The 18,931-nt window shown below is 34.5% G+C and overlaps 1 protein-coding gene across 3 annotated transcripts; it reads left to right on the top strand.

Moving 5' to 3' along the window:
* The first annotated feature begins 1,159 nt into the window (after positions 1-1,159).
* Positions 1,160-17,611, top strand: LOC104605663 (organic solute transporter ostalpha protein (DUF300)). 3 transcript variants are annotated; one of them, XM_088886716.1, is made up of 6 exons: positions 1,160-1,754; positions 1,848-1,877; positions 14,844-15,142; positions 15,238-15,360; positions 16,383-16,673; positions 17,035-17,611. In XM_088886716.1, the coding sequence occupies exons 3-6, from the start codon at positions 14,879-14,881 to the stop codon at positions 17,242-17,244; spliced, it is 888 nt and encodes a 295-aa protein (XP_088742842.1). In that variant the 5' UTR covers positions 1,160-1,754; positions 1,848-1,877; positions 14,844-14,878; the 3' UTR covers positions 17,245-17,611. The 3 variants fall into 3 exon arrangements, with proteins under 3 accessions (XP_088742842.1, XP_088742843.1, XP_010268813.2); XM_088886717.1 differs by lacking the exon at positions 1,848-1,877; XM_010270511.2 differs by lacking the exons at positions 1,160-1,754; positions 1,848-1,877 and adding an exon at positions 12,939-13,231.
* Positions 17,612-18,931: the final 1,320 nt, after the last annotated feature.

Below are 18,931 nucleotides of genomic sequence, written 5' to 3'. Positions count from 1 at the left end.
TACCTTCTAAAGGAAAATGCGTACAGCAAGAATGTCCTTTGTGTTCGACACGTGTCCCTGGTTGCAGCACGTTCCCTTTAGTCTCTGGTTGCAGCACGTGTCTTTCGTTTCAGATTTCATTTTGTTTTCGACACGTGTCCCTAGTTGCAACACATGTCCTTTTCAGATTTCATCGAGACCATCACTCTATCCCCTCTCTTTTCCCCCATCCTCTCTCCCTCTCTTTCTCGAAACACTCCATCACTCTCTTTCTTTCTCTCTCTAGGTGAGTTCCGCTTCTGGTATTGCAGCGACCATCACTCTATCCCCTCTCCTCTCTCCTTCTCTTTCTCGAAACATTCCATCACTCACTCTCGTATGCATGGCAGCTAATCAAATGGTTTTTCTTTGTTTTTTCTTGTTTTGTTTTTAAGATTGGACCCTGATGGTAGTGGGAATAGCTTCGATGGAAGCCTGTGGAAGGACGCCAATGGTCGCCTTTCATGTGCTTGCATTTATTGTTGACAAAGAGCCATATCTTTTTATGCCAGGATTCAAAGGATCTCTTGTTGGAGGTTTAATGCTTTGCTAATTTTACTTATTGCAATTTACAAAACATTTTGAAACCATTTTTCTTTTCCTTTGATTTCTTAGAATTCTTTGTTTTTTTTTTTTTCGAATAGACCGACCCTCTCTAAATCATCAACAAAATTAGAAAGTCTGGAAAAAAAAATCTTCAGCAATTTGAGTTTGCTTTTGTTTCAGACAATTCCTCCTGCTACCTAAGGTGCCAATTCAGTACATTAATAATTATTAGTAATATTACTAATTAGTGTTTTTTAGAAATAATTATCAAAACCTTTATTATATTACTCTAAAAAAGTTGCAGTAAATTGTTCATAGTAGTCGTTTAATTAACAAAACCATTTTTATATTACTACAAATTATGATAGACTACCCATAGTAATTTAATAAATATAAAAAAATTATCAAAACAGTTAATAACATTAAATATTTCTGATATTTAATATTATTCAAAAAAAAAAAAACTAGCAGTCAAATTAGTCTAGTGAATAATTATTGATAGTTTGCTATTTCAAAAATTATCAAAATTGTTAATAACATAAAATATTTCTGGTAATTAATATTATTCAAAAAACTAACAGTTGAATTAGTCTAGTGAATAATTATTGATAATTTGCTATTTCTTGACATTTTAGTAAAAATGTTTTACAATTGCTGAAAATATTGCAGTAACTACTAATTAACAATTACTTCTGAAATAATTAACAGTAGTTAAGAATAATTATTAATTACCAATAAATATCAAATAATATAACTAAAATACATCACCACTATTTACCATAAATTATCATATTTTTTTAGTGAAATAATAAATTAATAGAAGGTTTCCTTTCTAGGGTAAGTATGCTAACCTCTCTTCTTTAATTTCAAGCACTTCGGTTTGTTTATCTATCTTTGCCTTTTCCAAATAATTCTATTTCGTAGACCCATTAGGTCTGCTGTTTCTCACTTTTTTTTTGCGTGTCATGCCTTCTAACCTTTTCGTCGATCATAACAAGTGGTTTTCATGTGGCTGCATTTATTGTTCATAATTTAACATTTCTTTCTCCTGTTTACTTCCTTATATATTTCACTTCTTCTTGCATTTGCTTTGCCTAAATTTCTTCTTCTCTTCTTTCTGTGCTCTCTTCACTTCCTTATCTTTCGAATCTCCTTGTGTTTATTTGTCTCTGCTTCAGTTTAGCAGTAAGGTAATATTGAATGCTTTATGTCTCTTAATTGCATTAGTTAGTGTTGTGCACAAAGAAAGTTTTCTGATGGGTGCACTTGTCTTTCTATGCTAGATTTCTCTCTGCTTCAGTTTATTGGTGGAGGTAATATTGAATGCTTTATGTTTCTTAATGGTGTTTCTTTCTACATTTGTTTTTTTTTTTATGCTTTTCTTATTTTATATATTCAGTGTTTAAATATCATCCTTATTATTCTTTAGTTTCTTTATTATATTTTTTAATATACTTATGCCCCATATTTTTATGTTCAATGTATTAAATATTCAATGTTTTAACTTTCTCTCTTTTTTGATGTATTTTGCTATCTTAAATATTCTGCTTGCATTGTTGTTTTTTTATCCAAAAAACAAAAACACCTTAAATTTGTTTTGAGTGTCCCTGTAATTTTTCCTAAATTAAAATCAATCCAAAAGTTAAGTTATTTTCGTAGGTAAGTGATCTAACCTTTCAAAAAATCTATGATATCATAATTGAATAATAAATATTTAAATTTATTTTTAATCATATTATTACTTTTGTTAATTTTCAATTTCTTATTAGTAATTAAGCACAAGAGGATATATATATATAGGATGGGCCGGGGTAAACGTTTTTCTTTCATGGAATAAGCCTTCTCAACTCCTCTCCCCAACATTAACACAAGACGCATAATGCACAAACATGACACATTTGGTCATAATTGCATGAATACATATATAGGTCACGTGTACTAATATTTGTAAGGAGACAAAATGGGCTTGGGTGAAGGTGGGCTACACTGTACCGTTTGCTGCATTCTTGACTGGGAGTAGCTTCAAAACAAACTGTTGAAATACGGGACAATAGTTATTTATTTTATGGGCAGGTTATGTAATTGGCCCTTTGAGCCACACATAATTAGTTTTCTGTCTTTCTATCGTTGCTGCCTACTAGGAGCAATCTTGTTCTCATTACAAAGTAAAAAATATAAAATAGGTAAGGGTGGAAGTTAAGCCCAACGGTTAACAAGGTTATTTGGCACCCTTATGTAAGCTCATCGTATCGTGGAGTTGAAGAAGAGTCGTTTGTCAAAAATGTAGGAAAGAATTTAGTTATTGTAGCAAGGGTGGTATGTGTTATTTGAACAGACATCTGTTTACACATGAGTAGACATCTGCTTACATATGAGCAAGAGGAAGATGAAGGAGAGAAATAATCCAAATACAAATTGGGAGGGAGAGTAGTTTTGATGTTTTTAAATATTTACAAGAAAAAATAAGACAAGAGTTTGCTAAGTATATTGTACTTGTAAAACAACCATTTATATTAACTGAAGATCCAAAGCTAAAAAAATGGTTGCATAGTTCTATAAACTCACAATATAAAAAAGTTTTTAGGAATACTATAAGAACTGATGCTTTAAAAATTTTTTATTCATATAAACAATATTTAATTTATTTATTAGTAAATCTTAATTCTAAAGTTGCAATTACTTTGGATGTTTGGACATCCAAATTTAATATTAGTTATATTTTTGTTACTGGCCATTTCATTAATGAAAATTGGATTTTGAATAAAATAATTTTAAGTTTGTTACTTTGCATGCTTATGGAATAGAATCTATTAGTTTTGATAATGCCAGCAATAATGATTCTGCAATACATATTTTAAAATCTCAATTAAGATCATGCTTAAATAGTAAATTATTTCATATTAGATGTGCATGTCACATCTTAAATTTATGTATTCAAGATGCCTTGAATATTATTTCTACTCATATTTTAAAAATTAGAAATTGAATTATATATATAAAACGTTCAGGGGCAAGAAAATAAGAATTTAAATATTTATGTCAAAATTATGGTTTAAAATATAAATATTTTATATTAGATGTAAAGCATAGGTGGAAAGTTGTATATCTCATAAACAAATTCTTTTTTATTTTTATAATTTAAAAATGCCTAATGATATGATATTAAGGAAGATTGGGAAATGATAATCTGTATAAGAGATTTTTTAAAAATTTTTTCCCTTCAACTGGGAATCGCATTCCCTATTTAGAAAATTATATTTTCAATGATCATTCTTGAACCATAAACTGAACTAGATCTGAACCAAAAGGAGTAGGAGAGGATTATACCTGATACGGAGAAATAGTATCCCCCAACGAAGGTGTTCACGCCCAAGGAAGGATCCAAAGACTGTTCCCACTGAAGATGGTGCAGTGCAGAATGGAGCAGAATCAGCAGTATTCTTCTCCAAGAATTCTGTCATTCGCAAGAAACAGCAGGATGGCACGTGAGCACAGCTTTCTATCAATTTTTTCTCAAAGAACTTATGTCAAGATCGAATCTTGACTTCTCCCACAACTGGAGATCGAACTAGAAAACAGGGCGGCAAGAACAAAGAGGCGGCAAGAAAGAATTCTGCAGGGTTGCCTAATTCTTTCTTCTGTGTTTTCAGCTCTCAAGGAGGATGTGAATTATCTCTACCAAAGGCTGTCGCCCCTTTTTTCTCTTGTAACCCTAAAGGATCAGCTCCTAATCCAATTAGGACTTGCTGATCCAAATCTGATTTGGATCAGACATCCCTTTAGGTGATAAGGATAAACCCTTATCTTATCTGCAGATTAGATCATCTTTCTCCTAATCTCATTAGGAGGTTTCTAGATCTGAATCACATTCAGATATGGACTCTCTGAGTGGATAGGGTTAAGACCCTATCCTATCTACTAATCCATCTCAGAATTCGCCCCATATTTAACTAATTAAATAGCCCAATTCGAAATGTGCTTTAGGCCCATTAAGCTTATGTGCTCACTTAACCTTCCTAACTGCTGCCCAGTTGGGCTTCCTTGTATGGCGTGGAACCCAAGCATTGATCTACACATCAGCCACATGGGTTCGGCACAGCCTTTGTTACAAGGCCTGGTCAAATACACTGCTATGAACAGTGCACCCCCTGAAATCCATCAAATGGGCTCTATGGGCCCAACACTTAACCTAAGTGGTCCCTGGGCCAAGCCACCTTATAACACCCAGGGACTGTGGGCAGATGCAAGATTAGCCCATCAAGTATTATCCTCAATGGTCTTACACTTAACCTCTCAGCCCATAATGATCATACACTGCCCGACAAGAGATGACCTCTCCCTCGGCTGCAAGGAACAATGTTGCACTCTCTGCTTATATGGATCCCAGGAATTAAAACCTTCTTGCAAACATTTTAGAAACCATAATATATATACTTTTATATCTCATATAAATATACTTTGCAAAACAAATCTCAACGATTGAAATCGGCTGCCGGCAATCTTGGTTTCCATCAGTGAGAGTGCATTCCCGATCATTACCTTTATCCGACAAAGGGGCTGATCCTATCACTATGATCACCCACTCAGATGAATTCTCAGACTGTCCCAACATACCCAGGTTTTGACCCCCGCTAAGGATCTCACTGATTGGTACATCAAAGACAGTCCAATCCGACACCTAGTGCAGTATCATAATCAAGTCTAGGGGTCAGGTGTAACTTTCCAGTTTTGCCTATCAATCTCCAAGGTCCAGGGCAATACTAGAAATCTGGTCCAGTTCATAGATTCAATTAATCATACACTGTATGTGCCTAGGGTCTCACCCTGGCAGTTGAGATAGGCCACCCCCAACCGACTTGGTGGCACCACAGTGTCAGCCTTATCAGGATAGGTCTCCCCAGACCGACCCACTGACTGTGAACATTCTAAACTAACACGAGTCTCATTAAGTATCCAGTTTAAGGGTATTACACAGAAACATACCAAGGGAACATGAATCAAATTTGTACTTTTATTCATTTACAATAAACTTATAAAGTACATCATTCTGATTGAAACTAAGGGCATACAAAACTGTCTAACACAACTTATGGCTTATATTATTGTATGGCTTATAAATCCTTTCTTTGGACAAACCCAACTACCAAGTGCTAATAAATCCTTTCTTTGGACAAGACAAGAGTCCAATTTATGCCTTATATTATTGTATTTTGTTGAAGGGAGATTCAAAATTTCAAGAATCTCTCTCCTCCCTCTGGTTTTTGTCTTTTCCTCTTCCCACCCTTGAGTGTATGGGTAAACTCTTTGTTCCACATTGCTTGGGAAACGAATGGAAGTAAAGTATATTTATAGTTTTGCTCTCTCTGTGGGTAGGGACCCATAAGAGGAGAGCATTATAGATATTTCATGCATGTGAGGAGGGTTGGGGGTGGGGGTGCTTTTCACATGCGTGCACCAATCCGGGCTAGGGCGGGGTGCGTGCGCATGCACCGAATCGCTTTTACTTTTTACCGGATTTTGAATTAAATGTTTTGTGTTTACTCGAATAGGTGTCTATTTGAATTTTGAATTTTTTGTCTCTTCTTCCTCCTTGTGCCTCTTCGAACAGGTGCACTGTTCTGAAAAGGCTCATGTTTGGAATGACACCTCTGTGTCGATGCGGGTTTGAGACCAATCTATAAGAGGGGTGTTGGTTGACCCAGTTTCACACAGATCAATTCTCAACAAGTCTTCTTCTCTGTCTTCTTTGTAATCTGAACATCATCTTTTCTGTGGTTCGCGGAAGTTTGGTAAACGAGTGCACGCCTACCAGTGGCCTGTGGGCTGTTTTATCTTAGTGACCGATTTGCGATCACCCGGTTGCACCGTAGGGGACAAATGTGGTTTTAAGGAGAGTGACCAAGTGGCACAACTCAGCCCTCGTTCTCCCTACAATTCCCAGTTCTGAGTTTCTGCAACAACATCATAGCACTGCAAGTTCAGTTTGTAAAGCACTTACTGATAAATTCCATTTTGCCTTCTTTATTATTTATACAACATATTCCCACAACAGTCAGAATAATCAGACTTGTGCATTTTTTTCTGACAAATAAGAGGAAATTCCTAATATCTAGATGGTAAAGATTAACAACAAGCTCCATGCTTAAGACTATTGTCCAGCCACATACTTCAAGCTTTGAGAGTATCTGTCAGGTACTCCTTTATTTAAAAATAGAATTAGGTCAATGACCTTGTTTCTTGCTGAAATGCTTCCTACCTGAGACAACTTCTTCTGCAACTTTGGGATGCTGCTTTACCAATTACCAAGTCCTCTTTTGCACTAATATTTGAAAGAGCAGATGCTAGACCCACATCATCTTTTTATAGCAAATGCCAAATTGTTGTGATCTAGTAATAGTTAAATATTTCTCATGAAGCTTCCTTCTTAAGCTATTGTACAAATCGAATTTTCTCCTTACAAAATTGAACCTCACACCCATATGACTCACCTCACAGGTCATAGCCCTTGCAACCATGGATTGGTAACATCTTCCTTGAATAAAGCATATAAGTACAGTTGTGGGGTGGGTGTGAAGATGAATTTTGTGACGAGCAAATCTGAACTCATGTTTGGACCTCATGGTAATTAAATAAGTAACACCTTTATTCTCCATTTTTCATATTTGCAGCTTGGAAGAGAAAGATCCTCATAGGAGAAAGCAGCCAACCTTGAAATCTGAGTTCATGAGATATTTTGTTAATTACTCTTATAACAAATTTTCTTACAAATTAGCACTTTTCCAACAAATTATTCTTATTAAATTCAACTTTATCTCAATATGTAATTCACTATAAACTTTCTTCTTCAGATTGACATGTTTTTCTCAATGAATATTATTACATTTAGTTAGCATTTATAAGGTTTAATTGGCCCATGCTTAAAACGGCCCCCCTCCACTAGTATCATATATTTTGAAAAACACCAAAATCTCTGTGTTCTAAAAATCACTACACCTTGTGACACTCAATAAACATTGAATAAATATATTCTTTACATAAATATTTAAATTTCAAATCTCAATGCTTTTGGACACATCATATTATCATAGTACAAAATATGTGGTGAATTCAAAGAGTTCTAAAACCTACCATTTCAAACAAACTACAATAAAGCCTTGGGAGCCTAGAATTAATGCCCCAAGCAGTTTTGGTGGAAGAGACCTGCACCACCATCTATAATATTAAAAGTGTGAATGAGGTCCAGATTCTACAATTCTTTTGACTAAAATATCTTTACTCTTTGAACTTGGTCTCCCTATATTTATGAAGACAAAAAACATAATTTGAATTATTATTTTTATTAAATTTATTAAATATTATATTTAAGGTATTAAGTTCCATTTTCTTTCATTAAATATTATATTTAAGGCACATTAAATAAATGAGCTTTGTGGACTTTTCTTGACTAAAACACCTCTATTTATGAATTTAATCCCTCTTTAACCATGTAAGCAAAGCATAAAATTTAAAGTACTATTAATTTTCACTTCAACAAATTTTCTCTCATTAAGGTATTAACTCTCATTCTCTCTCCTTAGATATTTTATTTGAAGTATTTTTATTTCTTATCAATAAATTCTATAATGTAAATATATATCATATTTTTAATAATGTAAAACCTATGTTCAAAACCAACATGAAAAATAATTAAATAAACCACTCTTTTGTCTGAGTGGCAAGTAAATAATTCAACCATTGTCGTCAAATAGGTCAACCAATGTTCTCATAGTTAAATAATAAAAATAAATATAAATTTTACAAAAATTATAAAAAATTTAGGCACATCCTAATATTATCAATTTATCATATCAAACAACATTAAGCATGCTAAATGAAAGTATTTTTATTCGCTGAAAATGAAATAAAAGATTTAAAACTACCCAAAAATGAAACCATTTTCCTATTCAAGTGGTGGGTCAATGATTCAACCTTTTAGGTCAAATGGATCAATCACGATATCATAAATAAATAATAAAAATTTTAAAGGATAGGGACAAAAAAATTATTAAAGACAGAAATTTTGTAAAAAAACATTTGAGTGCATATTTAATACTATTTATTCATCATATTAAACAAAAATAAGTGTGATAGATAAGAGTTATTTTTATTAATGATAGAAATAGAATTAAAATCTAAACTAGCTTAAAAAGAAAATTGTTTTTGCATCTAATTAATTGTCAATGGTTCATAAGGAGGCAAATTATAAGGTGGGCTTAACTCAAGCTCGAAACGACCTAGTTCATAATTTTAGACAAGCTAGCTTCGATTTTTGGTCATTGACTTATGCTTAGGCCTAGGTTCAAAAGTTTGAGCTTTTTTATTTTTCGGTTTGGGCCCAATCTCCCTTAGGTAGCTAAAATCTAGTGACTTTAGCCTGATTATATACATACAATCATAAATACATATATAGCATATATTTGCTTACATGCATGTATATACAATTATACACATACATTTTATGTTAAATTTTTTTATGGGGCTAATTGACAGACCCAAATCTAAGACTAACCCAAGTGCATCAAATTTCAATATAGTTTGGAGGTTGAGCCCAAGTTAAACAAATTAGGTTCGACTTTGGTCTGAAGCCTTAGGTCCAATGCATAGAGTTGGGCTTAGGTGAAGCTTAAATTCAGCCCAATCTACTTGACTTGCACCATAGTGGTCCAATTGTTTGGATAAATGAATTAGCCAATGATATCATAATTAAATAATAAAAATTTAAAAAATAGATAGAAATACAAAAAATAAAATACATAAAATTTATAGAAAGTTTTGAGGTATCTAAGATATTATAAGCTTATCATATAAAAAAATAAGTGTGATAAATAAGAATTATTTTTAGAATTAATTATATAAATGGAATAAAAAAATTAAAGTTATCCAAAAATGAGATTGCTTGTTTTCAAATCAAGTAGGTTAGCACATGGTATCATAATTATATAATAAAAACTCAAAAAATAGATAGAAATAAAAAATATAGAAAACACAAAAAATTGTCTATAAAATTTGTGACGGGATCTGCTCCTCACCTTACATGCACATCCACCGTGCATTGGGAACATCTCCCATGAATAATAACAAATAAGTACGGGAGATGTTCCCAATGTATGATAGGATGTGTGTGAGGCGCTTGTGAGGTGCCAGGTGTGAAGAACAGATCCGGTCTCATAAAATTTGTGCACATCTCTAATATCATATATTTATCATATTAGACAAAAATAAATATGATAAATAAGAAGTACTTTTATTAACAATGAAAATGAAATATAAAATCTAAATACACCAGCACACCAATCTTTTATTATTTATCATTTTTAAATGATTCTAATAAAGATATTGAAATTATTAATGTTATCTGAAATTACCACGTGCAATGCACATGCATATTTACTAGTAGTAGAAAACGTGTGGTGAATTCCAAGGCTTCAAAAATCTCCTTGAACATCATCGTAATCTCCTTCACTAATTACAGCCCTAAGATCCCAACCTCCCTCTCTACAGGAAGCTATGGTCAGTGACAAACCGTATAACACTACAACATCTAGATGCTTGGCCTACTTTCTTTTGTTTTGATGTTTCTGCAGCATGCAAATGCTAAAGGACACTTCCTTCTTATGTTGTTTTGAAGCTTTGGCTGTGCTGTTTTGAACAACAACCAAGCTAATGGATGTAATCCACATTGAATATAAACAATTTGGCTTTTATATAGAAAATATGTGTAACATAATTAGCAGCTTACTTTTCTTTTTTTGTTGGTTTGGTGGTGGCTGGTGAGATGATCTTTAGATCTCCGTTCAAAGCTAACTTTAAAAGTTATTACTTCATTATTTGCAAAGTTTTTTCAGCAGTAGGGCATCAAATATAATCATGATGATCAGCCATATGAATGCATGTGCACAATAGTGAGAGGTAGAAAGGATTGGGCCCAGGGAGGAGGATGAAGTGAAAGGAGACGAAGAAGAAAAGAAAGGTGGAGGAGCATCTGTATCTGGTAGAAGTAGAACCGAATTTAACGGTTGTTTATAATCAATAATGTATAGGTGTTTTTATAGATTCTTCATCTCGTAAATTTTTATAGGTTTGTATATATACCAAAAATAACAAGTGTAGGCGAGTCATGCACGCAAAGAGAGATTTGAGTGACTGTAGGGCATGTACACTTAATTAAAGTTGTCAATGGGTCGGGTCTGGTTTGAGACACAATGCTATTACCGGTCCCATTCGGATGGGACAATCATAATATGAAGTAGACCTAAAATTAAACCAATTATTTAACTGGGACAATTGGGTCTGACCCGATTAACCCCGACTATACTTGGCTTCTATCATTACTAAACCTTAGTAATAACATAATTTAGCACTTAACCTTAGTGAAACTAGAGATTCTTATATATTATTAACATAATTGGTTTGGCAGTCCTGGGGTGTTATTATTGGTCCCCTAACACAATTACACAAACCCCCGTCACTTGTTCTGAAATAAAGATTTCTTACAAAGTTTTATACTTAGCTCATAATAATCTTATTAGAGTTGAAGTCATGGCTTTCCTTGAAGGAATTAATTAAGTTCGCTGCGATCTGAGAATCCAAAGGTTACATCTAGAAAGAGGCTCAATTCATTCCCGTACGTTGAACCCTATTTCTGTAAATTTTCCATGTAAATAGCAGGAGTATTTTATGAACTTGTTTCCTATTTTTCTCATTAAGGGTTTGAGATTTTATTCAGGGGTACAATTTGGGCAGGTCCAATCCGATTCGAACCCGACTGGCTCAACCAATCTATCGCAAAATTTTACATTGGCTGGGTTTAGATTTTCGGTCTTTGAGTTGGGGTTTAGGCCAAAAAGTTTAGGTTTTTTAATTTTTTTGGGTTGGGCCTAAGCCTAGCCCAAGTCTACTTCGACCTCATCCCAATTTGAGTATACGTGTATATATAGACAAATATTTGCATACATATGTGCATATAAACATACATATACACATTCATGTATATCAATTTTTAGTATGAATTGATTGATCAATCTGAGTCTAGCATGGACTCGAACCATACCTGAATGCATCAAATTTTAGTATGAATTGAACTTGGATTGAATAGTTTGGGCTTAACCTTACACTCAGTTTGGGTCAGACTTCAAATCCAATTCTTAGGGTTGGGCTTGGATTAATCTAAAACCTGGCCCAGTCCGCTCGACTCACACCTAATTCTAGACTTTCTAGTTCTACAAAAGTAGAAGTGTAAATCGGGTTGTGCTACCCATGGGCTATATCAGGCCTGGGGTTTTAGGTCCATGCGCCGGCATGGCACAGCAAGACTGAGCACAACCCATATAATATATATATATACAGATTATAATATATATATATATATATATATATATATATATATATATAATTATGTTATATTATTATTGCATATATAAACAATTGTATACATCAAAATTTATATAAAATAAAATTTTAAGATCTTTTTTAATTTTTTGTTTATTTTTTTAATTTATGTTAAATTTTCATTATCTTTTTTTTTAATTTTTAAAAAATATGACTTGGCCCAAGGCTCAACTCACAGATCAACTCAACTTGCAGTACAACATGATACGTGTAAGCTCGGGCCATAGGCCATATCAGGCCAACCCCATAGTATCCCAAAGGAAAGAAGTATGGCGGCACGCGGGTTGTACCCATGGTGGACCAGGGGGTGGTAGAGGGGGCCATGGCCCCCCCTATGCCTTGAAAATCCCTACAATACCCATTTTAATTTTACCTATATTTTGATTCCCCTAGCTATATTTATTAACTTTTGGCCCCCCTATCCATGTTTATTACATTTTGGCCCCCTTCAAAAGAAAATCCTAACTCCACCCCTAAGGATGGCACGATTTACACCAAAGGTATAATGGAGCATATTGTCGGTGCTAAACTAAGAGTTCAAATCAGCCCCCCACCAGACTGCACCCCACAACGTTCCACAGCATATCCCGCCATGTATTGAGAACATCTCCAAATGATGATATCATCATTTCTGGTACTATCATGGAGAGATGTTTTTAATACACGGTGGAGATGTGTTATGGGACGATGATCATCAGGACTGGTACTATCATCGGGAGATGTTCCCAATACACGGCGGGGATGTGATGTCGTGGGGGGCTGATTTGATCTCCTAAACTAAGTAGTGGCAAGCAATCAAGCATCACGTGGAAGGTGGAACTCCATGGTTATGATGAAAATAGTTTGGTCTGGTAGTACTAATTATCCGCTACGAACATAAGTGATAATAATGGGCCAATTACAATACACCACGTCATTTCCCTACATGTAAGTATCACATTATACGGTGGAGGTGGTTTATCATGATTGGTCCAATATACTTCAGTTACTGCTTTCCAAGTGTTACAACTTGCACCCTTTGAGCTTGAGAGGATCGAAACTTTTTCGGTTTCAGCGTCGATTTCATTGCAGCGTAGAGAGCAACATATTAATTATCATGAGCGAGCAACTAAGCCATGGCGAACATAATATGCTTCTTTATTGTCCTTTCTCATTTATTATCAGACAAATCAATTCATCAATTCACTGCATTGTCCATTCATTCGATATTGGTCAGTGAAGTGTCGATTCCTCTGTATCTGTAAGTGCCCTTCTCTTAAATTTATGTTGATTCTCTAAAGATGTAACTTCTTTTTTCCGGTTAAACAGTAAGACTCGATGACCTCTGTGGATTGTTTATGCATTTTAGATTTGCTGCCATAGCTGAAATGAACCTTAATTGAGCGATGTTTTAGTAATGCTTTGGATGTTAACCTCTTAGGAAGTTCTGTTTCGATCCTTTGTTGATTTCCCTTCAGTGTCACGTCTCAGTTATTGATCTGATATTTGTCTGTTTAGTTTCTGATCTTCATTTAAATAATGTTGGTGTAATCCATACTTGGGTTGCGATGGATTGCTGGTTTCGTATAATTTTAGAAATTCTTAGCAAAACTCAGGGAATGATTCAAGGTTACACCTCTCTTCCGTTTTCCCACTCCCTTTATGATGGTAATTTAGGTTTTGTCTATGGTTGCTTCACTTGCTTGTCTTATCCTACAGATGCTTCATTGCTTCTGTTTTTTATTAGATACGATTCCAGCACTAAATGATGAAAGTGGCATGGTTTAGAATGATTGTTAGTTCTGTAAGAGCCCAATCTTTTCTCCTGTTTCCTTCACTTCCTTTTGTGATCTAAATACTTGGTTTCCACGAATCTGTTTCTTCATAGCAAGCTTAAAAGATTTCCTTCACTTCTAATTAACTAAGGCCATTGTCATTCAAACATGGCCGAAAGTATGCAGAAATTATGACAACACGTCTTAAGTGCCTTTGACATTCATTTTGATTTTTCTCGTAATCATAATTATCTTTGTCATAAGCAATGCGTCTTACAGTAACATGCTTATCAAGTTACATCATACCCAATAGTTTTTGTACTGAACTGTTTTCAAAATTTTTCACCTTAGTTAATTACGTATGTTGCATTGAATGTATGCTTGTTTTAGACACCAATCTGCAATTCAAATGTTTTGGTTCACAAAAATGTTCTTTCACACTGAATTCCAAACACAGTTATGGATTGTCATTGTCCTGGTTAACTTGTTGAACTTGGCCTTATAGTATTCTGCCCGTCATCTAAAGAGTGGTATTATACATGTAAAAGGGCAAAAATTTTCACTGCTTTTTCTGAACCTTCCTTATCCCCATGGCTTATTGCTGTTAGTTAAAACCTTCTAATGAGTGAAAGTGCTTATACAGTCAAACCCAATAAGTAATGAAGCATGCAATACATGACCCAGCATCAAAATATTATTTTTGAACGAACCATATAACCTATAAATTCTTCCCTCTCATCTTCAAAATTTTATTTGACTACAGAAATAACCTTCTTATGTATAATAGCTTTATCCTTTTTTCTTTTCTTTTCTTTTCTTTTTTTGATTGCAGTGGAAAAATTTTTATATGATGAATGGTTATTATGATTCTAACTATAGTCATAGTTATTTCTATTGTTGATATTATCTTTTTAAATTATTTACTAGTTTGCAATTTACTCTGTCTACTTATATATTTTTCTGTTATACATGCATGTATGTATGCCCAAAAATGAAAATGGAGCTCTCTCTCTCTCTCTCTCTCACTTCGCTGCAATTTCAAACTTTTTATCTGTGAGAAGATTGGATGAAGAATTAAGGTCGAACACTATTTTGCAGGTTTTGACTCGGAATTTGCAAATAACTAACAAGTGATGGATTTAACTACAATGAACCGGGGACAGATTACTATTTTAGGATCTGCATTCTGTGTAATGCTTACAATGCATTTCACAATGCAGCTTTTGACGAAGCATCTCTTCTACTGGAAAAACCCAAAGGAGCAAAAGGCCATTCTAATTATCATTCTTATGGCCCCCATATATGCCATTGACTCTTTTGTTGGTTTGTTAGATGTTCGTGGAAGCAAGGCATTTTTCATGTTCTTGGAATCAATTAAGGAATGTTATGAGGCTCTGGTAAGTCTCCTCCAGTCAGCTGTGAGATAGTTCTATTTAATCCTTTATTTGGTCATCGCCTCACCACTAGGTTTTTCATGTTATACTACTTGCAGGTGATTGCTAAGTTTTTGGCTTTGATGTACAGTTATTTGAATATATCCATTAGCAAAAACATAGTTCCAGATGAAATCAAAGGAAGAGAAATTCACCATTCATTTCCAATGACCCTTTTCCAGGTGGAGATTTTTTTTAATCTTTTTTAAGTTTCTCCCTGGTTTTATTTTTAGTTAGGACATTATATGAAATTAATGTATTATACATCCCATTAGTAATGCTATCCACTACATTTCCCTGATTCGTTCTGTAAAAGATTGATGCTTTATAAACATGGATTCAGCTCTTCTTATAAAAACTTTCAGACTGAGTTCTGTAGAGGAGAGACTCCATTTGACATGTGCTCTGAAAAATGATTTTGTCCTAATTATGTATTAGTTGTTAATGATGTTGACATGATCACTGTAATTTTCAAAAGACAGAGATAAGGGAAAAATGGTTATCACTTCAATAACTGATTTTTCCCAAGTTATTGACAAATTGCTCCTGCTAATGCTTCCAAGAAGCTTATTTGATAAATCCATACAGAGCTCCTAAATGCTACTTTTGGTCTATGTAATAAGTGCAGTCATTTCCTTCATTTCCTTTTTGTTTTTTTTTTTTTTGTTTTTTGCTAAAATTTGATAATATTGAATCGATCACATATTAGAAAGGGGCAAATATTTTTTAAAGCCTATTATTCTATTGCATATACATAATTCCAAACTCTCTGGATTGTCCTTGTTCTGGGCATTCTAAAGTTGCTGCATTTAGACACCTTGTATTGGTTAGACATTGGCATGGATGTTGCTCTCCTTTTTTACATCACTTTATTTGTTTATTAAATAATTACTTTTCAGTAGTTAAAGAGTTGGAATTGTTTTGAGACATTGGTCACCAATCCCACGTGTACCATGATTTGCACTCCAATTGTTATTAAATTTATGTGTCATATATTCTGTTTTAGCCCTACTTTAAAACTTCTCTTTTTCTAGGGCATTTATCCATAACCTTAATTTTGCATTTAATCCTTTGTTAGTTTCATCAATTAAAACAACGTCATCAGCAAACAATATGTACCAAAAAGCTTAGGTGATGCCCAACTATTGAAGTAGATTTAAATCCTGGTGGGAGATATATTTGATACATATTTCTTGATTTGCAGCCACACACCATTCGACTGAACCACCAGACGCTAAAGCTTCTTAAATACTGGACATGGCAGTTTGTCCTTATCCGGCCTGTATGCTCTGTATTGCTGATAGTTCTCCAAATTCTGGGGCTGTACTCTAGTTGGGTCAGCTGGACATTTACCATCATTCTCAATATCTCTGTTTCACTGGCTCTGTATTCCCTTGTTGCTTTTTACCATGTGTTTGCAAAGGAGTTGGAGCCACACAAGCCTCTTGCCAAGTTCTTGTGCATAAAGGGGATTGTTTTCTTCTGCTTTTGGCAGGTATGTTTCTCATCCATGTCTTAGTGGCTGTCATAATCTACATAAACTGTTGTTTCCTTAATATCATAGTTACCTGGTATAAATTTGGTTGGATCCATGCGGTTGTAGCATAAAACTACCAATGAAGATATAAATAGTATATTTTGGGATTTATTAGAACTAAAAGCTGTTGAAGATTGTTTCTTATGTGTGTCTAGCCAAAGGTGGTATTGTTTCTTATCTGTGTATATGCACCACTGCAGCCAAATTTATGACATTGGTGAACAGTTGCTTGTTGTCCTTCCAAAATCGTTCTTTTGTGCACGAAGCAACCTTATGTTTCCATTTATCTTCAAAAATGACCTTGTATGATTATTTGCAGAGAGTTGTGCTTGATATCCTTGCTGCAATGGGTATCATTAAATCTCATCATTTTTGGTTAGATGTAGAGCAAATCGAGGAAGCCTTGCAAAATGTCATGGTCTGCCTGGAGATGGTTGTTTTTTCAGTTTTGCAGCAGTATGCATACCCTGTCACACCATACAGCGGAGATATAGCATCAAAACTAACATCAGACAAGAAGAACGAATAAATGAGCAGAATCAAATGCTGGTAAAAGCTTAATGAAATGGTGACTTCTGGAGGTTGCGTGTTTGTAGCACTGGAACTTTGGTGGTTTATGAATATCCTCCATTTTGTTGAGACAAAACACATGTATCTTCCTTCATCAACGATAGCTCATATGTTTTAGTTTTATATTTTCGTGCTGAGATGGTCAGACTATTGAAATTGTTATGGCCTTGTGTATTTTCATTTAGTCCTGCAACTGCTGTTTCTAGAGTATATAATGGAGCCTGGAGTAGTTCATACGGGCCCCATGGAAGGTCCAACATCCCTATGTAGACTCGGGGTGGTTGTTTATAAAAAACTTCACTCTATCATTCAGTCGGCTACACATACGAGAACTCTGCTACACCATTGTTCAATTGGCTGCGTGTAGGATATATAGCAAATGCAGAGTAGGCCAATTGACCAAAACTGGACCAGAATCCAATTTAATCAAAATAGATGGTTTATCTGTTTTGAGGTTGAACTATCTGGTTAAAATGGGGGAACTGGAATTGAATGCCTACTTGGATGTGCAGTCCAGTTTTAAAGAATTGTTTAGAACAACTCCCCAAAGATAGTTTTGTTTCATTGTACCGAAATGCCAAAGCATAAAGACCATCACCCATTCAACTTGAATTTATCCCTAGTGGAAACCCACCCCTAGCAAGGCCATGTGCTATTAAGTAGTAAACAGACCTAGAAATACATCTGAACAAAAGCATTGACCCTATTACTAGCATATAATAGCACCCATGATATCCTGATTTCATCTGAACCATTAGGCATCCAGCCAATGATATATTTCCATAGTATGTTACTTGGCTAATTTATAGTAAAAGTGGCATGCAATCTTAAGCCATATACTAGAGTAGGAAAAAAAAGAGCAATAATGTAGGGTTGACTAAGATCCTGACATTATTTGGTTTGGAATAGATGTGATTAACTGGTTAGAGAGAGGGAATTAGTGCAATGTCTAATGTAACAGAAAGTTAGAAACTTAAAGTTCAGAATAAAAAATGATGATAGATCGAGTTACACTGGAAAAAATCTTGAGAATATTTTGGGGCTGATCTCTCACCCATCAGGGGATTGATTGGGTGATACAACCATTGAAGTTTCAAGATCTTCCTATTTAGGACATTCCAATAAAGAAGCTTTGTTTTTCCATGCATGTGGAAATGATGTTTGGGCTGGCCTTTGCCACATAAATAGAGGGCGATATGATGAAGATATGGACCCCTTTTGATGACAACCAAAGTTGCCACATGAAAATTCTGGGCTGTTTAAGATCTCTTTACTAAGTGTTTCATCTAGCATGTAGACACATACTCTTTTTAAGTACAAATGGAACACTCTGACCCCAGAGATAGGAAAAGGCAAGAAAGCACTTGGATTGAATCAGAGCGATCCACTTGGAAAGAAGAAGCATTATTCAACATTATGGTGGGAAAGCATTTTTTTTTTAAATGCTTTGCTTCTTCTCTAGGAAGTGTTCCTTATTTCTCCCATGTCGAAATATGTAACCATCCTGATTGTCCATCCAATACATGTTCATTCAATCATTCCAGCCATGCTACCCCAGTGAGGAGATTTTTGGGGTACCCTACATCTTTTCCAAACAAGTTGTTCCAGGAAGCCCCTTTTCCTTTTTTTGGGAGGGGGGTGTACAT

Source organism: Nelumbo nucifera, chromosome 1, assembly GCF_055504915.1.
Source record: "Nelumbo nucifera cultivar China Antique chromosome 1, China Antique-T2T, whole genome shotgun sequence".
NCBI lineage: Eukaryota > Viridiplantae > Streptophyta > Magnoliopsida > Proteales > Nelumbonaceae > Nelumbo > Nelumbo nucifera.
This window is presented reverse-complemented; position numbering and strand designations above follow the sequence as displayed.

What these genes read in the sequence shown, in the direction of transcription:
- LOC104605663 (XM_088886717.1), top strand. Translation starts at nt 14,879, where the DNA reads ATGGATTTAACTACAATGAACCGGGGACAGATTACTATTTTAGGATCT. An exon ending in AGGAATGTTATGAGGCTCTG is followed by an intron (nt 15,143 to 15,237) that starts GTAAGTCTCCTC and finishes TACTACTTGCAG; the next exon opens with GTGATTGCTAAGTTTTTGGC. An exon ending in TTTTCTTCTGCTTTTGGCAG is followed by an intron (nt 16,674 to 17,034) that starts GTATGTTTCTCA and finishes GATTATTTGCAG; the next exon opens with AGAGTTGTGCTTGATATCCT.